General features: G+C 36.9%; 1 protein-coding gene across 3 annotated transcripts in view; it reads left to right on the top strand.

Moving 5' to 3' along the window:
- The window catches only part of MAGI2 (membrane associated guanylate kinase, WW and PDZ domain containing 2), a 575,799-nt gene that overhangs the window by 477,609 nt on the left and 72,884 nt on the right, over positions 1-25,306 (top strand). For all 3 annotated transcript variants that reach the window (XM_085298788.1, XM_085298783.1, XM_085298773.1), the window contains 2 exons: positions 2,855-2,886; positions 8,755-8,944. In XM_085298788.1, the coding sequence (XP_085154914.1) occupies positions 2,855-2,886; positions 8,755-8,944 (222 nt within the window). The remainder of the gene's footprint in view (positions 1-2,854; positions 2,887-8,754; positions 8,945-25,306) is intronic.

The raw sequence follows: 25,306 nt of genomic DNA, 5'->3' as shown, positions 1-25,306 counted from the left end.
CATACATATATATATATATATTCTTAGCTACTTAGGTTTTTATAGAAGATTCCACAACAGGTTGGACACTAGGGCTTTGGGGGGTCTGGTGGGGAGAAGTGGAAATTTGGGAGAGGGCTGGGGAGGTAATAAGAGCTTATCCAGCACTGGCGCCTGGTGTGAGTTCCTTAGAAGGTCGAGCAATATTAGCGCGGTGTTAGCACTCTACAGAAACTGAAAGCTGTGCTCTTTGGAGAAAAGAAGTTTAGTCCTGCCTATAAATCAGCACTGGGTTTGTGCCGGTCTGCCAAGACGACCCCCCACCTCATTCAGGCAGGACTTCCACTGTCTCTTGTGAAGAAAACTCACAACAGGATGTGAAACAGCCCTGGAAACTCGAGGGGAAAATGCAGTATCGTGAAGCGAGGTCAAAGGAAGCGAAAGTCTGCTGCTTCCCGTTGCCAGCTGTAGATCCGGCTGCAGGAGGCCAACGCTGTTGAGTATGCGCATTATTAAGATATATTCTTCAGATGAGCTTCCAACTTTCTAATTTTCTTCTCAGTTTTCTACATGTACAGGGTTTGGTCCTGTGCTTCTGCAGAACAGTACTAAAAGGTGAAAACTGACAAAGGATCGTGCAGACTACACAAGAAGGACATTGCGTTTTATTTTTACACTTTTCTATGTGAAGTTTATGTTAAACGTGTTATGCGCTACATATATCTTTTATTTTTTAATTCTTGAMTATGAAGCTATGGCAGCGTGTATTTAGCTACTAGTGATAATTCTGGGCATGTCTAGTTCACATCAGATGTCCATGATCAGTCTTATGGTGAATAACTGACAGTCAGATGCTGTACATAGAGCAGTTTTGTTTAGCTTGCAAAATAGGATGGTTGCTTTGTGTGAGGAGATGGATATTATGTAAGGAAAAAATTAAATTGCCATGAATACATGGAAGATGGAAAGGTAGGGTTTGCTTTATGGAACTAGACCTTGGTCTACTAGCCTAGTGCTTGGTCTTTGACATAGATGAGAGACCTTTAAATCTGAAGAGGAATTTTAACATCAGTTCCAAGGTTTATTAACTTTATATATTTTAGATCCTAATGTTCTTTTTAAACACACAAATATCCAATACCTTTTTAAAATCTTCCTTTGCATCTTTTAACTTCTTCAGCATCCTGTACAAGTTATTCTTCTTAACATAATTCCGTGGTGTGTGAATAAATATTGTCTTTTATTTGTTTTGAATGTAGATGTTGGCATTTGTATGTTGTAGGCAGTGCCCAAAGCCTCCATTCTAAATTTAATCCTGAATTTTCCTTGTCTGGATGAATACTGGAATTTCTAAAAAAAACTTTAAAATCTTCATTTTATATATATGTGATTGTTTATTTGATTAATAAATATTATATTTTTACACAATAGGAAAAATTTCAGATATGTCCAGCAAAACTTATTTTTAGGTAGAGAAGTGATGGTATGTAGTAAATAAATAAGAAAAATTGTCTTTTGATTAGGTATGGAGTACTTTTTGCTGATAGTAAGTTTTGGAAGGTGCCCCAGGACCAATGGGAAGGGAGTGTTAGCCCTACCAGTATTTTTCAAACACCAAGTCAGTGTAACAAATTGTTTTGAGATACCTATCAGCAAACCTCTTTGCAGGTTCCAAGTCTTTTATTTAGTTTTGAGAGGAAAAAATGCTTTTTAATTTTCACTCTTGTTAGCTGTACAGAATAATAGCAAGTAAGAAATAGGTAGCTAAATTCCTGCTATCTAAGGATTTATTAAACTTCCATTACAGAATATTTAATACTGGAGGACTTTAATACTGGACTACAAGCCAGACCTATACGGTGTACCTGTTATCCYAGCTTGAATTTGCAGATGAAAAGAACTGTTTACTTGTTAATTCAGCAGTTTTTATCCTGACACTGTACAGAGTCAGTGAACATAAACCTATCCAGAATCACTTTTTGTTAGATACTTTTTGTTTAAAAGCACTATCAGCTTATGCATCAGACTTGCAAAATAGCCAATGTTTCTTTACAAAAGACTTGCGCACTTTTCCATTACAGAGTTTTTTTTTCAAAGTGATATTGTGGCAGAAAAAAAATAGTCTCTTAATCACAGAATTCTAGGAACTATAAATATTGAGTTCAAATATAATTCCTGTTGAGATTTATCTGTAGAAAGATGCTTTCCCCGGTGCTCTCGTGATTTTATTTATTTTTCTTTGCTTACCTTAGAAGAAGGTATAGTTAACCTGGTACTATGCTTAATTCATTTTTTTGAATGAAAAGCAGCCTTTCTCTTAGAGGTCTCAATTTAAGACCTATTTTTATTTCTACAGAATGAACTCTGTCATTAGTTTTTAATCTTACTTTGGTAAAATAGCTTTTTTACTATGAAACAATTATTTTGCTCTAGGTTTTCTTTCTAAAAATTCTCTTGGATTACTAGGTTTTGGGGGGATATTCTGAATTGCTTTTTCTTAAAGTTATGACTGTATTTGTTGCATCAATAACAGGTCATTTTGTATCATATCCAGTGTCCACTAAGGCAACTGTTTATAGTCCTTTTGTTTAGTTCTTTTAATTTCAACCTAATCCCATGCTGTTTGTAAAGAAAGGCAATGATCTCAATAACTCCATTTGCATATATATATATATATACTTCATATATATATATTTGCATTTTTTTCTTAGAAATTCTACCTCGTGGGTTGTATTTTCACCCCTTGTGTGTATAGAATTTGCATATATGTCAATATATCTTCAAACCTGAATGAGGATGGGAATACAGACTCCTCTAGGCCGCCACCTTTTATGCATCAGAAAAAGCTGCTAACTTTATTTTTTATTTATTTCAGGTTTCTTTTCTCCATGGAAAACTCCAAAGCCTGTAAGTCCCCTTTCAAAATTATACTCATTAATTTCATATGATGACTGTCATTCAAAGCAAATTTCTGTAGACCTTCATCTAACCCACTTGTTCCCAACTAGTGAGACACCTCTCGGCAGTGCCCCACTACTGGGTGAGGCMCAGCACCAGGGGTGGCCAAGCTAATAAGTTCTGCATAGCTGTTAACTTGCACTCTGTGCCCACACTGCTGGGATCCACAGTGGTGTTGCAGTGCCAGTGACTGCCTGGAGAAGGGAATAACCAGGCAGTTAAAATGGGTGGCAAGGACCGAAAAGACAGTGTCTCAGAAATGCGGAGTGATAAACAAGCAGTCTGGAGGAGAAGGTAGCAGAAGACCACAAGAGTGAGRCAGATCTAGAGATAGAAATAGTCCTACTTCATGTGGGAGGTTGAACCAGGTAACCTACAGAGGTCCCTTCCAGCTAACCTTTCTGCTATTCTATAATTTTGACATTTAACCCAAGATACTAACTCATGTCCTGTTTTAGAAGCATTTATTTCTATAAAAAATCTTTTATCAGATGCATTTCATTAACACAGTAGCATGCTTGTACCTTCAAAAGGTAGAAAAGTAATAGCATCCTGCAAATGATTACCTGATGAATATCAGTTATTTTATAAGTAAACACCGATTCAATGTTAGAATTTTAGTTGGTCTTGAAGATATGTGGAAATCTTCATTCTAATTACTATTTTGAGGATATTGGCTTGGATAAAAATACCTTCCAGGGTTAGTCCTTGTGCAATGAAGTTGTGAAATTATGAAGACTGTAAGCAATGATTGTATTTACTTTGCTGATACCGTATTAAGTCATGTTTTAAAGCTGTGACAACATTCCCAGTGTAAAAAGAAATTGTAAGACAATTTTTGATTCTCAGTTTTTCTTTTGGTTTTATTTTCAATATGGCTTGTCTACTTAGATTTTAAAGACCTTAGGGTAGTGCCCATCTCTCATGTGAGGTGTGTAGAGGAAAAGAGAGTCCTGACTCTGCCTAGAGATTTACAAAAGCAATAGGAATAACAATAGCAGTATTTTGTAGGGGATCTATAGCTTTACAGTTTTCATTTTGGGGCTTTTTTATGCTTTATTTGGACAACTTCAATTCTTTCATATTAGATCATGGCATATTTGATGGATGCAGCAATAATTTTTGTAGCCTGTGAAATACAAATAGTAATTAATTAAGCAGTTGATACAATTCCATTTGACTGCACTGGTTTCAGAATAAAATGCTAAAGGATGAATTGAAATATGTTGACGTAAATACTGTGACATAAGTTTGTTTATTGATCAAAATAGCAGAACATTTCTGTAGGCTTCTTTGCAAATCTATCTATTAAGGGCTGCCCTTTTCTCACCATTTCAAGGTTCCTATTTGGCTGGGAAGTTCAACTTTCACCCTCAGTTAAAAGTTAATGCGTTTATTTTGCAATGAGGAAATAGAGAACTTGAAACTTACTTTTTAAAGATCCAGATCCAAAGATCTCTCACTGTCAGTGTTCAYCTTTTCTATGCATATCAACTATATRTRTATCAGCATATTCTTGATGATTTTCCTTACTATTCTGATATATAAACATCTARTTCACATCAGGTAGCACTTGCCAGTAATCGGAATCCAGAGAARCAACTGTTCTGAATGACACAGTTCTTCCTACCATAGGTGAAGGACTTTGAGAAAACCRGTGCTCACAGAATACGGTAACGCCRCAGTGCGTTCATACAGTACCTGCATGCAGGCTGACCACACACAACTAGACTATTTTGGGTGTCTGAGTGGTCGCAGCATGAGAGTGGACAAATGATGAACCAGGTTRAGTTAGTGAGCATTCCTCTATCAGTCCTTTATTTAGAGAAATAATGAGACATAAATTTCTAGTGCTCTTGCTCTGAGTAAAAGATTGAAACTGGGTGCCATCGACACACTGCCAGCAGCCTATCTGCAGCTGGTCTGAAGCAGTAAGGCCAGCACCGGGAAGTGTAGCAAGGCTTCCTAACACCGCAGTGCTGCACTGCATGTGCATGGCAGGAAAGAAACACTGCTGATGGCCCAAAAGCAGATTCCTTTCCTGCTTGAGTGAGTACTGGAAGGCACTACTGCTGCCCCTTGCCTCCTTGGCCACACAGGGGAGAAGCATCTGCTGTTCTTCAGAGCAAAAAGGGGACCACGTAGACTGGAAGACAAGAAGAGAGGAGCTCCGCGCCATAAGGGAGAAGCTCAGGAATGGAGCACTCTGTGTCTTGGTGTGCTCAGTATCCCCTACTAATTTGGGCTTCCAAAAACTTCATGTCATTTTTACCTATATAGTGTACATATGTAGAAATATATGTACTAAATTTATAAATTATCAAATTAATATAATCAGTGCAGACTGAGCTYTGGCAATGTTAACAAACCTTCTTTACCCAGCTTAGACTTGATGCACTTCACTCAATATCATTCTTACTGATTTCCCAGAGTGTGTTTATCTGTGGCTTAGCATTTTGGTACCTTACATTCCAAAACTCTGCAAAAATATTTAACTAATGTATATGGGTTTAGGGGCTACATTTCCCMTTTGTTTATGTAACTGTTTATGTTAACAGTATTCCCCACAGGTAAGAACATTATGCTCAGTTTCTAACTTAACACTTAGAGATTTAGAGCTAACCAGCATGCAAGTATTAGACATATGGTACCCAGCAGGGCTTGAGCAATTGATCTCCAGTTTCTTGCCCTTCCTTGCAGAAGGACAAGAATTTTCTCTTCTCTTTTCAAAACCCTTTTAAAATGGTTTACTTTTACTCAGTTTCACATTTTGAAAGAGGTTTCTCTGCTACTCTCCAAGAATTTAGGAAACATATTTGCTTTTAGATTGAGAAGGGCYCCACATGTCTTGCTGTTTCATACTGTTAAGGTAGACAGCTTGGTTTCACTCACTTCTGTTCCTTTTTAGAGTCCTCACTGAAGTAAAAACCTAAACTTCATTCTCTAAAGATCATTATTTTCCCTGATCATTAGGAACTTATATTGACCTCARTCCTCCTTTCCTGCTTAGACATAGTGGTCATATTCCAGTTTGTTTCTGGAACCCTTTGAATTTACATATTCATGGTTCAATGATTTACCACATATAAATATATATATATATACACACATATATATATATGTATATATACATATATATATATACACACACACACACACACATATATATATATACACCTGAGGTAATTCCTTTAGAGCTAGAATCATTACCACAGTATTACTGAGATTTTCCTGTAGCTTGCCACATAGGCTGATTTATCCAATGCAGATGAGAAATTTACCTTGCTGTAAAGGGTACATAGACTGGTTCAGTGAGAGCTCAGGCATCTGCACAGGGCTCTTTATTGCACAGGATATACATATCCATAGTGTCCTCTTCTGTTACCTCCTAGTAGCTATCTTCTGTACTTGACACATTATATATGTGACTTGACTTTCTTAAACAACACCAGCCAGAGTTGAATATGCTATTCCAGATCCTAATCATTAACACTTCACAGTATTAATACTTCCTTTTCTCAACTTAAGATCTCACACCTAACACATACTGTTGGATCAGAGTCATCCTGTGAGTCACCCTGAAACACCCAGATCTGGCTTTTCTTCATTATTTATAATGAACTACTGCTACTCGCAACAAAAATTCTGACAATTAGAATACCTTGAAGTATAACAGTACTCTGTGTAAAGTAAACAGCAGCTAGCTAAAGGCCAATATTTAGATGTTGTTTATCTTGAKGTATAAAGCTGAGAGTCTCAGATTATTTGAGACATGCAGAGTGATAGTTACTGGACAAGTTCACCAGAAGGACTCTAAAACATCTGTATTCCACGCATACTTGGGGTGAAAAGGCATGCTGCTGTTAATCATCAGAATACAAAGCAAAGCCTGCCTGCTCAGCTAAACACATTCAGAAACGGCAGAAGTAAAGACAAAGGTTAATCACAGAATTTATAGAGCAACTTACTGTAAACCTGCAAACATCTTTGATAAGGCRCTGCTGACACAACATTAGAATTAGGTGGTATTGCATTAGATTTCAGTTTGTTTCTGAGAGTTTTTTATGGAATTAACTGATTATTGTATTAGGTTAGTGTGTCAGTCTAGTACTCTCTGACCAGGTTCTTCTAGATATTCCACACACAGAGAGTGTRATATTTAATATACAAGTTTACTTTGAAGGTATTTAATTTAACATGGGATTTTTGATTTAGCAGAGTGATAYAGCAATTTACTGAAATCATAATACGAATGCATACACTTAGGAAAATATAGCAATTGCCAGATACAGTTCAATCACAGTATCAATATGATTCTCATTACTGATGTTTATAATACGCTTACTGTCCATGCTGCGCCTCCCCAGGTGCCGGGAAGGAATACATGGGTTGAAGCCAGCTCAAGCCCATTGCTCTCWYTGAAATTCTTTTGTTGGTTGTTGAGGTTTTATACTCTGGGCTGGGCTAAGCCACATGTATTCTTCCCCCATGCTGATCTGGCTAATTCAGGGAGATATTAACACTCTTTTGATAAATGGAGGAAGAAACATTTACACCAGTTGATCCACTCAACAGATCCASCTGCTTGTCCAAAACAAAGGCCACCCTCTGGTCCCCTTTGTGTTGGGATAAAGCCAGTTCTCTGTGAAATAGCTGTGATTCACTTCCTACATTATTCCTGAGCTTCATGGGCACTTCRCCCTTGCCATCTCCTCTGAGCCTCCTCCATTGTAGGGATTTGTTGGTTGGTCACATAGAGAATACACAAATTTTGAGGCTTTACAACCATTTGCTTTAGGAGGGGTCRGAGGATAAAGCAAATATTAATTTCCTGGAAAAAAATATTTGTGTTTTGTTTAACTTAGCCTCTTCATATGAATTTGCTAATGCAATTAATATTAGTAACCAACTGCTGTAGAAAGAAAAATACATACCTCCAAGTTTTCTTTTACCTATGTAGTGTATCATACCATTTTCCTTCTGGATTGATGTGAGGCCAGTAAAGACAGTCTTGGGGGAGACACRGATTGAAGTGATTGATGCATAGACAATATATTGTGTGCCTCTTGCTTCTCTAAGTGGTCTGGAAGAGTTGAAAAGCTTATCCTGTGCTTGGGTGTTTGGTTGGATGAACGTGATGTAATATTGACATAAGAAAGAAACCATAAGAAGTGAAGAAGACTACATCAATAAAGAGATGCCCACTTTTCTCTCACTATGCTCTGTATTTTATCATTTAACATTTGATTCTCKCTGAATGCTCAAGTAGCTGCTGTAATAGTTTCCTCCTTGGGTATTTTTTTCTTCAATAGAAGCTACAAACTTTGCAGTCACAGAAATCTACGTACCTCTCCCTGTGCAGCTAGCTATTGTCATGCATTCTCATAAAACAGAGCTACACAGTCTACATAAACTTTTGTGTTAATCAGTATTTCAGCTTATGTATTTTGATGAATCCGGTAAAATATCTTCATATTCACACAGATTCTGCCTTTAACAGAATAGCTTCCAATACCTCAGAGCATTCTGTAAGAGACTTTCAATATGATTCAGGAATAACACTGGGTCCTAATCCACACGTCATCATATTATCTGAGAAATGTCACATCTTCTCATGACAAACAATAAGTAAATTTAACCAGGTAATTTTAAAAGCAACAAAACTCACATCTTTCCTCTCAAAAGAGAGCAAAGGGATTTGATAATTTTTAAAAAATACGTATTTGCCTTTACCTGAAATCACTGTCTTTAGTATGATTGCAGTAGTCATAGTTTCTGCAAAACTTCATCTTTATTCTCTGCATGTTTTTATTCCAGATGATGGAAAGATGGGAGAATCAAGGCAGCCCTCAAACAAGTTTGTCAGCTCCAGCGATACCACAGAATATTCCCTATCCACCCACCCTTCACAGGAGTTCATTTCCTGATTCAACAGAGGCCTTTGATCCACGGAAACCTGACCCGTATGAGCTGTATGAGAAATCAAGAGCTATTTATGAAAGTAGGCGTAAGTGAAAGCCCTGTTCACCCTGCTGAGCATTTAATATTTTAAGCTTTTGCCTAAGAATGTGTCACAGCTGACATAATTTTCCATAATTATCTTTTGTAATTTAAAGCAAGCCAACTAAGAACCTAGTTAATGTAGGCCATTATAAATTATTCAAAATTCTACTCTTAATATGTTTTCCAGATCTTTCCTAGATCTTAATACATTTAAAGTTTGTCTTTCACAGTTTTGCTTACTGATATTGCTCCTCTCCTCATTTTGATTCTTAAATCCTTAGTGAAGATCAGTAAATGTGGCAATATATTTTTCTGTGCTATTCTTCTTCGTAGTCAAATAACAAGAAGATATGAACATAATATGAAATTATTCCACTTACTTTCACTTTAAAGTGAGCTTTATAAAAGAAACTCTAGATTTGTTTGGTTTTATAAAAATTATTTTGACATTATCCTTACTGATTAAAAAAACCCTCTACTATTGGCAAGTACTATTTGAAGAGCTATACAAAACAATACCAGGCTATCAAGATTCCCATCTTAATTTTATTTTTCATGTTTTTAAGGAGTATGCCACATGTTTTCCTTAGCACAGGTGAAATGGATTGAACTCATTTACTCCTTACTGTAATGAACATTTTAGCTAAAAGTATTATATTTTAAATCATCCAGAGTTTCATACTTACTGAGATCAGAATTTCAAAATAGTTTATTTTTTATTAAAAGATTTTTCACAGCAGTTATTGCTTGCACATACCACCTTTCATTTCATTTTATAAATTTCTTTACTCTGTAACTCAAATTACTTTCAAAAGTTAGACACAAAATATTTCCCTACTGCTAATTCTGATTAGCCCATTCACATTAAACATATCAATAAACCTAAACTTCCGTGATCTGGAAGGAACACTTTTCTCCAGTTTGCACAGGTATCATTTGAAGAAAATGTGTTTTTGTCCCAAACCTTGGGTCAGTGCAGCTATTCCTTAGTGCCTTGGCCTTTATGCTTTAGTTGCAGCATCGGCTCCTCCTGTTTGCTTTGGGATTCCCTGTGCCTGGCATGTCAGCCACGCTGAAGGAACAACAGGGTTCATTTTGCATCATCTCATGGTCTCTAAATTGCATCTCAGATTCCTCTGTTCTTTGTCACTGTAGCCACTGCCACCATCTTCTGTCACCCTGGTCCATGTAGTGGAACTCCTTTTTGAGAGCTCCTACCATCTGAACCATTCTCCTCCACATTACCCCAGGACATTCAAATTACCTCTACTAAGGTCCTTTTTCCCACAACCCACCTTGCCATATTGCTCCCTTTCCTAATGTTCTACCAGCTWTGTTTTGCCAGTTAATCCAGTTCATGTCTTCAGAGCCTATCATGTTTCTCCCTTTCCAGCCACTGATGATACCAGTAAGCATTCACTCCACTTCAGCARTGGCTTGCCCTAGACTACTAACTATTTCTCTCTATTTCTCTCAAAAAAACACTTTCTTCCATGTTAATCTCTCCATATGGAAAACTTTTCTGGGCTAATTCATACAGCTATGTTCAAATGCATTTTCCATGCAATGCATTATGCTGTGCCATTTGGAAAAAAAGAAAATGAACAAATAAGATGTRTAGGCAGTATAATTTGATTGATACAGATCTATTGCATGTTATGAAAAAAGTGGGCCTGAAAAACATGCAAAGTAGCAGTGAATTGGTAAAAATGRATAGAAAATCCTAATCTGATCACATCCATCTCTATTACTCCCTAGATATGATATTCCCTGTAATCATGRCCCTTAAGAAAGCTGTAATAACCCCAGAGTATTCTGGAGAAGAATTCTCCTTGCAAAGGTATGATGGAAAATATCAGCTGACCTGTGCAGGATCTCTGCCATCCCTGATATCTGGGACATGTCAGAGTACACAAGTAGTACTACACTCCTGTGTAGTCCAGGATTTTCAAACCTTTGCTTACATAGCACAGCAAAGCAATGTAATTTTGAAGTGTATCTTCAAGAGATTCAGTGAAGATTCTCACCTTTAAACTCACATTTCATAGCCCAAGCCTTTCTTACTTTTTTTTCTTTAATAGATGCCTGAAATTAAGTTCCCAGGTTTATTTTTAAAAGTACTGAAATTATTACTTGCTGAGGTTTTTCAGCAATACTAAGTATCTTATTCCTCCTAAATATGGACCTGAGAACTTACATTCAACCTCCCTTAAAAGCATTTGATCTTCAATTWTATTAGGATAAGAACTGAGCCTGCCAGTGTATTTCGGAACATCACATAGCTCATACTGTCTGCTACTTTAATACAATAAATATTATATRCTAATGAAGTATTTTTCTCTGTTTTGGAAATTGTTCTTGATTGGACAAGGTTCCCAAACAATGTTTTTACAGAATGTACTAGCAAAGATCATATTTTCTGAAACTTTGAAACTCTTTGAAATGTGGATCAGGATAGACTGTGAAACAGGCCAAAAAGCTTTGAAAGAAGGACTGAATTTGAGAAAAYTGAGTAAATTTGAGTAAATTTGGAAATTTCAAACATTTCTCTTCTTTCCCCTTCTTTCTTTCTCTTACTCTTGCTCTTACAATTATGCTTACTCGTACTCTTACTTTTTCCTCTTACTCTTACTTTTTTTCTCTTTCTCTATTAAAAAAAAAAAAAAAAAAAATGACAAAAAAAAAAAAAAAAAAAAAAAAAAGATTTTCCACTGCTGAAATTTTTCAAATACTGTCTTCTGGTACTATAAAGAGAAGTTAGAGGAAAAACAAACTATCCCATAATTACCAAGATTTTTTTTTTTAATCTAATTCAGCATCTCTGCTGAAATCACACTTGACTTCATRTACTGCTTTAAGGAAAGGGAAGCCCTTTGCAAATACTTGCTTCCCATATGGGCAGTTTCTATAAGTATTTTAGCAAAACTCTGCACTTAGCAGAGGCAGAACAGTCTCTTGCAGTTAGAGCCATCAAGACAAAGTAGAAAAGTGCAGATTACAGACATTCTGCATTGAAACAAATACAAACGACTATGTGGGAATATAGGTCTGATGTCAGGCACGAAGACTGGCATGCACACCAGAAGAAGATGCACTACACCAGAAGGGAACCTTACATTCACTAAATGAATTAAGTGATTCATAGTTATTTATAGATGCTTTTTACAATCTTTTTGGTTGCTTCCTTGATCAACATGTACTCTAGTCTTTTACTGATAATAATCTACTGTTTTCAGTAGCATATGCTAGACCAGGCAGAGAGCTCAAAATTCATAGGCTGGAATTATACTAAAGCGGGTGTTTAAATGTTTTAATTGTTTGTGAGTTTYGTCCAAGAGGCAACTGGAAATTATATACAAATCTCTACCTAGCCAAACTAAGAACTAAAAATCGTGGAAACTCCTATGTCCAAAGCAAGAAATTGAGGGATGAAAAGCAAAATTACAGTAAGCATTTGTCCCAGATTTCCAGCAATGTCCTGATGTTCCAGCTAATGCTGAAAACTTTAATGCATTCTGACACCAGTATCCTACAATCGTTTTCTCTAAGCCTTGAATACATCCACAGTTCCCAGCCAGATCTCTTCTGCATTCATTCACATCCCTTGGTCATAAATAACTGTCACCAAACATTGCTGTTCTCCCTGACACTTTTGTTTCATGGATGCCATTAGCACACATTTTAGCAAATTGAATTCATCAAGCCTTTGATTGCTTCTTTTCTCCACATACCGCTAACATTAACATTACCTAAAGTSAGAGAAGCAAGCAGGAAACCTATTAGTGAGTCAAGAAATTGTCATCTAAATTGGGTATTTGGGAGGGAGAGTTTTAAGATAACGCAAACTTTATTTTCTACCATATGGCTGTGTCAGGTTGGTTGTCTTCACTCCAGACATATCCGTAAAGTGTACAGAAAAAGTTCACCTACTTTGGGGGGTTTTAAGTACTTCTTGTCACAGAGCAAGTTTGCCTTATCTCCTGGCRCGACCTGAAAAGGAAGAATTCATCTTCTAAAGATAAACCAAAGAAGTGAACAATCCTGACCTGGAAACACTCAAAAAGAAAAGAGAGAGTGTTTGATTGTTTCTCTCACAGTCAGATTTTGTTATTAAGCAGTTCATTTTAGTACTACTATAGCTCTGAATCTCTACAGACTCTTTCATCAGAGTATCACAGGGCAGTCAGTGCTCACAAGGGCTTTATCAAAGCCTCCTGCTCCCCCGTCAAGGAGGTGAGTATGTTGTGCCATGCAGCACRGTTGTGTGAGGAGCACGAGTTCAGTGACATGACTGGAAGCAGAGCCAGAAAAATTATTAAGACCCTGATTCACAAGCTTTTGCTCTAGCTTCTAGATATACTCATTCCTAACTAAAGATAGCAAGAGAGAGGCTGCAAGCATGAAGTCGCYGCAAAAGAGGAGCTTTTCTATGCTACAGAAAAGTTTTCCACCTTAGGCATATGAAGGACCTGCGTGACTCTATATAATAGGRAGATTTCAATTTTTAATAACCATATATGAATTACTAAGGATTACCGCTTATGCACAGGAGACAGTTTTTCAGAAATAGTCCTACCAGTGCAGCTCTGAGACAAATCAAATGATGCGTTGGTGCAACRGTGGTGTGCAACTGTACTTTGTAAGCCATAGCTCCCTGCAGAGTTGTTGTCGTGTGCTGTCACCTGTCAGCCCATCCCTGCTAGATGTCATCTGCTAGAGTTGTCACCTGCCAGCTGTTATCAATAGCTCCAAATGACCAAAAGGGAGCAGAAARTGTGCTTTAAAATCCCACAATTTCCAAAAACGAGTGAAAGAATATCATATCACCCAAAATATCTACATAAATTTTAAAAGAAGGGAAAATTGTTTTCTTCTTTCTTTCTCTTTCCTTTCTACAACTAGGTATCTCCWTCCCTCTGCCGTTTTTGATGGGTTTTTTTACTTCTTCTCCTCAGTAAAGAGAATATACATCTTTCTGCTGCAACTTTTTTTTGGCATACTCAGAAATGGATGAGAAAACCTGCTTAAATAACTGGCTTTTTTTTTCCTTTTTCCCCTCCAACTATAAATTTTAGTTGTCCTAAAGGCATACCCTTTCTCCATATGAAAACACTTAAGAGTCTAAGTGACAGTGTGGCTCTGTTGATAGCTATGAAAGTTAGGTATAGGAGCTAGCATATAGTACATAGGGTCAGTAATCTCATATGAATGAAAAAATTATAGAAGACAGAATGCAGCAGTTGCAGTAGCAGTAACTGGAGCTCCAAAAGTTGTCATTAATAGAATTCATTGTCTTGAAWTTTAACATTTTTGCTTTAAACTTAAAAAGTTCTGCCTATCCTCTTTTATTTATATTTTATACTGAACACTGCTTGTTGTGAATACACAGTTTATAACGAGCTTGCTCAGAACCTATGTAGACAGACGTCAGTCATGTGTGGCACATAAATCTGTTGGGAATCATAATGCAATAATTTTTTTTATTATAAAATGTGTAATAGAAATTCTGTTTTATTTTCCTCTAAAGAAAACAGTAAAATAAAATGTTTCTTTACAGCGATTAGGATGTATTTATCGTCCCTCTGCATGTCCTTCAAGTCTCTGTGGTAGTCCAAGACTGATGATGTGACACAGAAATGCCAGTAGGAAGAATAAGATAAACTAGTGATAAGCTCTTATTAAAAGTGAAATCTGGACAACTATAGCTCCAACTATAGCAACTACAGCTTTTTACTAGAAAGACAAAGATTCCTGCTTCAAAATCTCCTGTGTTGCTTTTTCCTCTGATCATGGTATCATGAATTTTTCTCATTCTTTTCAGATCCATCAGCTGTAGTATGCACTGTAATTTTTTAGGCTGTCAAATAGTAAGACAAATTGGAAAAGAACCCCCCAAAAGTGCACCAGCAGCTGTGAAACATGTACATAGCATATGTATTAGCATAATGCATTATTAGCCTTCACAAAATTAGAACATTTTCTTATGCAGCCTTATGAATTACTTTCTCTGAGGGACACAGAAAAGCACTTTAATACAGGTGCTGTATTAAAGCATTTCCTCTGAAATATCRCTACAGGTATTCAGTTCAAATGTAACTTAAAATACCGGCAGTGGGGAAGATTTATCAGATAGCATTATACTGAGGGGCCAATGGCATACCACAGCTAACCAGAATTTTCTARCCAATGCACGTTGACTGAAGGCCTGCACAGTTGCACTCTTAAAAACTGAAGAAAAACTTTTCACATATCTGTTACTGCAGTTTTTTTAATCAGTATTTTCCTGACAAAAATTTTGCCTCTAACAGTTTTTCCCGTCTTTGCTCATCTCCAGTCTAAGCAATTTTCACATTTTGTTAATGGTGTTTTAWAAACATGTGTGTACGTATATTTAGTTACAAAATATTAAACATAACATATAGTACTATTAGAACTTTAAATACATAGTATTCCTAAGTATTATATCTTAGTATTCCTTTCTTTTCTCTATGGACAAAGAGTCTGGGACTATGAGCCCAGAAAATTAAGCTCGTTTCAATCATTCYCTGCACTCTTTACTCTCAGCCTTTCTGTTCACCAGTTCTTCACTCCATAMATCACTGAGGCATATCTACATTCAYTTAGTAAATATGAGGGTACTGGGAAATTGCTAATTATTATATATTACCTTCAAACTAATAACTTGACCTGGTGTATGAGCAACTGAGTGGTAGGAAGGTAATTTCTCTGTACAATACAGGTGCTGTTTTCTTTTCATCTTTTGCTACCCCAGACAACAGCATAGAAAAGGTCTAAGGATTTATGTTACTAAATAAAATTAACCCTTTTCCATTAAGGGAGAATAAATATCAAGGGGCAAGAATAATTTAATAGACTGATGTCAAATAATTTTGTAGTGTTCATCACTACAGAAAGAGTTACTCACCATGACAAAATGGTTTTTCTAATTATGAGAACTGACAGTGAAACCAAAAGCATTTTAAAATTAAATTATAAGAATGTCATCATCACAGTGCAGTGGRTGTAAAGTGATTTTGATTGCTGGATTACAAAGTAGGTCTTAAACAACCTATRCTAATATGAAGTGTCAGTTTTACAATTAGTAGCGGTATTAAAGAGGCAGTAATCCTTTCTCTTAAACAATTTATACTTTATTAAAAGGTTCCTATGTAGATTTTAATCCGATAGGGTGTACTCAAGAAGTCAAAGTAATATTTAAGAAAACTGGCATGTAAGCACTGGGGAATTGGTCACAGGTTATCATCTCCAGCTGAGCTGTGTGAGGCGCATGGGAACTACGTAGCATATGTAGCATTTCAAACTGTTCGTCATCTGCGTGTTTGGAAAGGACATTGCAACATTGCATTTATTTGGAAATTTATTTAACATTGCATTTATTTGGTATTCATTGCATTTACTCAGAAATCATTTATCTAAAGCATAGGTAGGACTGAGATGTTGCAACATAAATGTTTGCTAGTACTAGTTTTATTCTGTGTATTTAGCTTTCGGTAAAATCTGATCCAGATAATATGAGCAAGAAATGTTATCATCCCTGTCTTTCATCAGCATAGTTCTTCCTCCACAGAACACCAGTCTCCTAGGTATCTAGAGCTCGTTGAGTAGTACGCATAGTGAAAATTTATTTCAATTATAGCTATGTACTAATGGCAGCCCTGAAGTAGGCWTCTCAATTTGACTTTCTGGGTTCCTGTTTCTAGTACAGCTTAGCTGATCTGAAAAATTTAGTTCACCAGATTTACCAAGTATTTCATAAGCCATTCAAGTTCTACTTTGTAATTATATCATTCTTATTTCAAAGTAAGACTACAGTAACTGATATAGTAAGGCAATGCATCCAYGTAAGTTCAACTTAAAATGCTTCACAGGGAAAATAAACAAAAATGCCAATATGTCAGCATTTTAAAGAAAACATACTTGAGGAGCTTTGCTATGTCCATTCTCTTTCCCAGTCTTAAAGAGACTAATGGGAATGCAATCTTTCACCGCCAGCCACTATCCTGGCCAGAATTATACAGCTTCAGCAGAAAACMATCTGATCTGAGAGAAAGGAGTCATCATTCCTGTGAGGAGTAGTGCAAAGATGATGAACATAGCTAATGTGCTTTCATATTCTGTGGTGGCTCTGCCTGCCAAACTCGCGGAGGCCGCAGTCCAGCGGAAGAGCCAGGCAGTYGCTTCCTCTCATCAGCCCTGTTACGAGAGGTGGCAGCATTATAATACATCATCTTGTCCCTGTTCCTTTGGTTGAACAATCATAGTTTTTCTCCGCTAATACATCTACCATGATTTTCACTTTTGTCATCCTATCCCTCTTTGAATCAGAGATATCCTGGGGCAATGGCATTYCTCTTCTCCAAATCTGTATGATATACTCAGATCAACGGGAAAACCCTGTTTTCCTTCTCCCCAGCTGTTTAGGATCACGGCTTCATGTGATCCTAAACATGTGATGTGGCAACAGGCACAAACTGAACCACAGGAAGTTCCACCTGTACGTGAGGAGGAATTTCTTCACTGTGAGAGTGACGGAGCACTGGACCAGGTTGAACAAATTGGGATTTGTTCTTAATTTTCAACAGGAGGAGGGCACTTGAGGATTTTTCAGGATGTTCTTCCCAAGAGGCACATTGCCTCTTTTATTTCATATTCTGTAAACTTCCACTTGTTTAGTACACTTATCATCATAAGATATTTTTATCTGCCACTTTGAGTTATTATTGACTAGAAAGATGAAAAGGTTATCTACATTAAGATGTATTCTCAGATGTTCTTATTTAGTTGCTTAGTTTGCTGAAACAGTTGCAGACTAGTTTAAAGTCAATTTCTACTTGCATATTTTGCAGCTTAAGTTCAGAGGACCTTTGTAGGGGTTTCTGTTAGGCAAAAGAGCTACTCATGAGTTCTCATCCCTTCATTTTGTTAATGATCACATATTTTTACTGGGATGCAGCTAAAGGTCTTACTGACATGCATAATCAGATTCARTCCAGTGAATGTTAGGTAACTTCTTATGTACAGTTCCCTCAGAGAAGTTGGATCTGATAGCATTCTTAAAAAAATAATAAATGTAACTAAAATATAAACTAAATATAACTAGTAGCCAGAAAGAAGACTTGTAAATATGGGTTACTAGAGATCAAATAGAAAAATGGATGTCCATACATTTTATTCATATGAAAATCTTTGAATAGAAGCACTACCAGTGTGTGAAACTTTCCTACTTCCTCCTCCCCCCCCAAAAAAAGAATTTATGGGATAGCTGAGCTCATGACTTGTAGATAGTAATAAGGAAAGAAAATACTACATCTGCTCTGTTCCTTGCCTCTGAGTGTCTAGACATTCTAGAAAATTCACTTCTTATTACAATATTYAGAAATAAGACCAAGAAGCCCTGTAATGATATCTCACAGACGGATCTCAGAGTCCCAAACCTTGCCTTTATTTTTGGTTATAACAGCTGGTGATTGGTATAATAATCACTGCCTGAGCTTGCACTTCTAAATCTCCCTTTTATTTTACCAAATTTATTGAAAGAATTGGACTTGCTTAGCATAAAGAAGAAATGTCTGGAAGAAATCTTCAGATAAAAAAGGTTGGTACAGAAAGAAGAGAAATAATTTTCCTTGTCTGCATGGTCAAGAAGTAATGGGACAAAAATGCAACAAGGTGGATTAGAGAAGGATTAGAAAAGCCTCTCTAAATGTGAGAGTATTTAATAAACATTGATAGAGATGTTCTAGAGAGCTTGTAGAGCCTCAGTCACTGGAAATGTTGAAGAACAGGTTAGGATAGCTGAATCCAACAGACAAAAGATGGGCTAAGTCTGGCCTTTTACTGAGTGTAGCAGGAAATGTCTGCACCAGCAGTGAACAGTTTTCACAGTTCAGAGCTTCCTCTTGCACCACCATGTAACTCGACATGCAAAGTGCCACCAATGAAACAGGACCTCGAGGTGCTGCTGCTGCCATAGTTCCTCCCAAATGAGCCACATTCCCCTGTCACCCTTCCAGATACACCCTCTCGATGCAGCAGCAAGAAGGCTCTGCATCGAGCACACATTCAGCACAACTCTGAGTGGTGCTGTGCAAGGCCCACTTGAGATATTGGGATCCACTGGAGGTCCCAGCTACCTGGATCTGGGTCCTGAAACTACCAAGGCTGATTTACTGAGGTCTGCCTCAGCCTGCACAGATTCTAGGTAGATGGATGATTATCTACAGTTTGGGAGTTATTAATCTATTAAGATGATATCAGTGAGAACCAAAAAAGGGAAAGGAGAGGAAAAAACAGACAATAAAGATGTCTTTATAGCACTTTCTTGAGATTTATTATTAAGAAATGCTCATTCTTCTCATTGCTGCTTTACTTTCACATGAGTTGCACATCCAGGATGAAGAAAAGGAGGACACAGAAGAGGCTCTTTCTGTACTAGTGACTCTCCTACCCAGCCTCTTTCTCATCTCCCTGAAAAAAACATTTCCTTATATTTTATACAGATTTTAATGCATTGTATATTTGGAATGCCTTAYGTGTGCACTTGTCCTTTTAGTGGCAATGGTATTGGCCTCTTGGTTTTGGCCGCTCTAAATATGCCTTYTCCTGCCTCATTTCCTAAGAGATGGAGGCAGGAGGTTTAACATAGTCCAACAGAGTTTAGAAAATGCCAAAATTAACTTAATAGTAAGTAAATGTAAAGTGTCAAATTGCTGTATGTAAAGGTTAGTTTCTTATAAAAAATGATTCACAGTGTTTTGTTGGTGGTGGTTTGTTTTTTTTTTTTTTTTTTTTTTTTTTTTTAACAGAACAAGCTAGAGTCTCTCCATATTTTGATAAAATTAAGAATTCTTAGCAGATACAAGGCATCAGGGTGTGCAGGAATGCACACATCCTGCTTGGATGAGGACCAGGCCTAAAGACTCTTCCTCTTCTCTTGGAACCTGCTGTTCTTAGGGTCTGTGAGCACAGAGTTTTGAAAAAAACTACCAATATCCCTGCATTTGATATAGGAGGGCATTACCAATAAAATGCCTTCTTATATGCTAAATATTCTTCAGAAGTCTGCTCTCTTTCTATGTTTTCTACTGGTTGCCAAAGGTTCAACTATTAATTACATGAGCTCAACTATTCCTTGAAGAGAAAAAAATACAAATATCCTGTCCTGCACACAGAGCCAGACTGCTGACAGCAGATTCTTTCAGAAGGAGCATTGCTCAGGTGTAGTTACAAAAAGTACAAGTCTGCACTGAAGTTTATATCTTTTTGGTGGTCATGTGTTTAACAATCAGGCATAGCCTGATTCAAAACCTGAGGAGATACCAAAGTCCGAAGTTTCATATGTGTGAATTTCTAAAATACAATGAAGCAAATACCAGGTGCTGAATGGTTCATTTGGAGCAGAAATTATTTTAAAACCCCATGAGACACTACATGAGATTCTGCAGAGAGGAAAAGAAATGAAGCCTATGCAGGAACAAAAGCCAGACTACACTTAATGAGACTGGCTTTGAAGGAAACTAGTTCATGCACAGTCTGGCCACAAAGAGTAGTTTACAAAAACATACTTCTAGTTTATTAAAAAATTGTGGCTATGTTAGCATGTTAAAGTCAATTGTTCTCCAGTTTGTCACAATTTGAATACCATRGTACTTCTTTAACTTTGCTGCTTGAGGCAGATTCTGAGGGATACTAGGATGTCTGCAAGCACAAATGGAAATACAGAGTGACCCAATCTTACAGCAGCTCAGAAGAGTAATTCTAGCTGGATGACCAWCAGAAAAGACTTGGATCTATATGTTTGAAGGGATCAAAGTCTTCTCTGTCGGTCATCCAGCTAGACAATCAAGATGTAATTGTTTTCTGTGCATTAAAATCATTCTATCACTTTTAAGAATTTCATCAAAATCTTGAAAAAACTTTAAGTGAAAAAAAATAATTCCTTAAAGTTTGYAATGCGTCAGCATGAGTTTTAAAGTTTCTGACTTTCAGTAGTTATGTTTGTGGAATAATTTACATCTACATAGCACCTCCTGTCTTGAAGGATTCCAAATCACTTTACAAAACCTAAAGTGTGTGAAGGAATTGCACACAAGCATCAAAGTCAAGATGTGCGGCCGCCTATGAGCTAGAACACAATAGCACACAACCCCTAACATAACAGGCGAACGGGAGTACTTCATCAAATCCAAAAGGGTGTTCCCATCCAATTCAGTAAGTAGACTGTATTTCAGCTAAGCAGAATATCAGTTATCGCAGTTTGGGCAGATCATGATCATTATGTAAATACTCTTAACAAAAATATTTGTGAGAGCCATCTCCATTTTCAGGAAAATATCTTAGTTCTGTAGTATTAGTGCTCTATAATTAGCATTATTGAAACTGTAAAATGTTGAGTTACTAACATACCCATATCTTTTAGGAAGTAATCCACCAAAAGGCCAGGCAGGTAGTTTTAGTCCAAARTCTTCCAAAGTAGTAAGGAATTTCACTAGAAATACTGTTTTCTCATTTCTGTCACCAGTTCCAAGCATTTCCAGAGGGCTTTGATGGGCCAAAAGCAATGCCTTCCAGTGCATTCTCTCACCTCTTCCTGCTTGGAAGCCACTTATGGTGCTAAATTCCTTTTATACTTATGTTTTCCTTCTATCTCAGAAGATAATATATACTTACCTGTTGGATCACTCTCCTACAGATGCTGATGCGACAGACCTTACACATTTATGTCACAAAATGATATTTTTTTAAAATATTATGATATTTTATTTTAGAGTCACATGAGTGTATTAGTTCTTTATTTACCTTTTTACTCCGTCAGGCTAATACAAATCACCTCCAGTGTGGGATGCTTTGCAAGTCACTCTGAATGCTGCAGAGAACCAGAAGTTCATAGTTACAACTTTTCAAAATCAGCAAAAGAAGTATGACAGCAAATTCAGCTCTGGATTTGTTGCAGATTCTGCTAATGTCAGCAAAGTAATTGTAAATAAAAAACAATCTGCTACTGGTGTACTGTATCACCTAGTGAGATGTAAATACTTTGAAACTATCTGCATTGAGAGTAGGTTGAATGGGTTTGCCTTCACATACAACCAGTTGTTTTTGTTTGCAATACATAACCTTTTAGAAAAATCTTACTGTTCTTGATGATAAAAGAAGGTTTGCAGTTGAGCTGGATAACAGCAGGGGTCAAGTCATCTGAACAGCCTTTAAACTTTCCTTTTATTGTTGTCTTTGAATAAGCAAAGAAAGTAAGAAAAAATAACCACTGACTTTCACCATTTTTAATCCATTAACAATTTAATCTTCATCATAAATTAAGTTCTATTAAAGGAACCCTCTAACTGACTGTTTCACTTCACCTAGAAATGGACAGGGAGGTCTCTATCTAGCAGGAACATCTAGCATGTAGTATGTATAGTAAGTCAGGAAGGAGGGGTTATGGCGTAAGTAAAATATGCAATAAAAAGTAGAAATTGCAGTTCAGTAATTCAATCCACAGCACAGAAAGTGGTGCTGCTTCTTTAAATATCTTGAGAAAATGTATTTCATCTTTAATTCCCCATTTTCCTATTCAGAACAAGTGCTGCCCAGGACTGGTTTTCGAGTGGATTCCTCTGGCAAGTATTCTTCAGCCTTCTTTGGTCTGTAAACTAATTGTCCTCCATTTTATGTTTAAGTAATTCTTTCTTTAATCATTTCTCTAGATTGCGGCCAGTCATGACAGCCCCGCCACCATTTTATTTTTGTATGAACTATATGGGGGTTATAGAATGCTACCTCTAAATCTTTTTACAATAGATTTTCATTTTGAGGAAGGACAGCCGCTTCCTTTCCTCAGACAGTCTTTGTGTATGTTTAATGCTGTTTCGTGTGTGCTTTGACACATTAGGGTTCACTATCCTACCATTAATAACGTAAGAAATATTTTTCTATAGCTCACGCCTAAAACTTAGTTTAAGCATTATTTTGCAATGAAAAAATGAAATTAATTCCATCTTCATTTGCAAAAGAACAGAATTGATGTGTTACACAGACCCACCCATTTCTTGCTCTCATATATTAAAGACCCATTAAAGACTTTTCTAGTCCTACACAGCTTGGATAGGCTCCTAAATTAAATATGGATTTGGGCTGGTTTTGCACATCCTATTAGAGGGAATAGGTTGGCTATTCAGAGCGTCGTTCCTGCACTGGATACCTTTATTATAAAACCAGAACCTACAGAAGAAATGTTGACTCTAAGTGTAACTCCCCTTTTGATTAAACTGTTTTAGAGATGGGACACTTAGGTGAGCCAAGCTGACAAATGTGCCCATAGGAAGACTATACTAATTCAGTCTTGGCTTGACTCCCGTGTCTGCAAGTCTATTCATTTGTTCTTACTTGGCATGAACCGCAAGGTTACAGTCTAGCTTATACCAAGAGAAAGAAAAGGTGCTTTTTCCATAATGAAGTCATATTAACCAACAGTTTGCAGTACATTGCAAGGCACAGAAGTGTTGTTTCTCTGTAAGTACAGGCAACTTGCTCAATGGTATGATCAATCAAAAATCTGCTCCAGCAAGAAGAGGCAAATCTAATAATCCTTTGTGGGGAAAAAAGTGCCAGAATCATAGAAAAGTAAAGCACTGAGGAAATATCAGGGAGAAAATGTAATCATTCCCACCACAGAGAGTACTTGATTAATGTATATTCAGGAATACTGAATGCATTGGCATATGGTAGTAAGGATTTTTAAAGAATCTATCAAGCCTGAGTTGCTGTAGTAAGAATATGCTATTAGTGAACATCTTACCTATATTGAAGAAAGGGGAAAAAATGGATTCAATAGTCAGCAAGAGTTTAGAACATATTTTAAGGTAAAGACTTGCTACAGATACAGAGATAAACTGAGATCTAATGCAATAGGAGTTTACATAAAGTAGGTTCTGTCACACTAACCTGATAACTGATTTTTGCACCAAACAAGTGATACATATTTAATCAATCTAAACTTCAATTAGACATTTTACAAAATACCAATTGTAATTGATACTCTTAAATGCTAGCCTGGAGCAGATAGAACAGAATTTAAATAGGAATGGCTAGAAAACAGCTAAGAGCAATTACAGTAAAAGAACAATTTCTGGACTGAAGGAACAGTATTAGTGGAAAGCTTTGAAATTAATCTTCTCTATTATTTTCATTAGTGACCTAAGCACATAAACTAAGGGTGGAAATCAGGTTCAGAGTGATACATGTAACTTCAGGTGTCTGTGGTGTAGTTATCTCCAGCTCGGCAGAAAACCAGTCAGTGAAGTCATGTCATCACACCTAACATGAAAGCTGAAACAACTGGAAACAGAGRTGGATGAAACATTCTAGTATAGAACTCAGTTGCAGGAGATAATGTGATATTTTAGTGAAAAGGCAAATATAATCATGGGGTGTAGTCCATCAATAAGAGTGCTAAATGAGGAAGGTGACCTGGTAAAAAAAGGCCACAAAAAGGCTTAACTGCCAAGTATCTTCTTTGCGCACGTCTTTACTGGTAAGATCCCTCTGCTCTTTGCTTGCAATAACAGGGATCTGGACTAGATGACCCAAGGATCCTGTGTTTCTACTGCTTGGTGGAACAAAAAGGAATCTTTTTGTTTTAAACCAGTTTTTAGTGACCAAGGAAGAATTGGCAGCGAATGGGCTCTGTAGCCTTCCAGCTTCCTGGGAAGGAAGGCTCTTCTGAGCAAGGCCAGTTGCCATGGTCAGTTAATCCAAAAGCTTCCAAAATATGTTAGAGCTCACAGAAAGGAAAAGCATGCCCATATACATTATTTTTAGCCTAAACCTATTCACAGTCAGCCTAGCTTACCTTTTCAATTCTAAATGGGTAGAAAGAGAGCCTCATCAAAAAAATATCTCTTTTGGAGTCTGGTACCAACATTGGTTTGGATCAGCTGTGTAAAGTTTAAGTCTCAATGTGCCAGAGCATGCATTCTTTGCAACTTCACATTCTTATCCTTTATTAATGTACTCCCAACTGTGCCTGTGATTCATGTTTGCACAAATAAAGGTAGTGCTTGGTTTGTGGCAGACCACTGGAAACAATGCCTTCAAGCTGGTATATAAATGCCGATCCTACTGTGTCTATCTGTGAGATCCGCTCCCTAGTACTAACCCCATCCTTGTCACACAAGCAAACCAGGCACAAGTAAGGATAGAGTTTTGTTTTCATCCTAAAACTCCTTTGCCTCTGACAACTTTGAAACAACCTTAGCATTAAGTTAATACATCATGCACAAACTTCATTTGCTCTTTTATTGACTGTTGAAACACTTGTCAAATAAATTGAAAAAAATCAGTATAATAA

The sequence above is a fragment of the Rhea americana genome, unplaced genomic scaffold (assembly GCF_003343005.1).
Source record: "Rhea americana isolate MKP2758 unplaced genomic scaffold, rheAme1 scaffold_1, whole genome shotgun sequence".
Taxonomy (NCBI): domain Eukaryota; kingdom Metazoa; phylum Chordata; class Aves; order Rheiformes; family Rheidae; genus Rhea; species Rhea americana.
The sequence above is the reverse complement of the archived record's forward strand: the minus strand, read 5'-3'. Positions and strand labels throughout refer to the sequence as shown.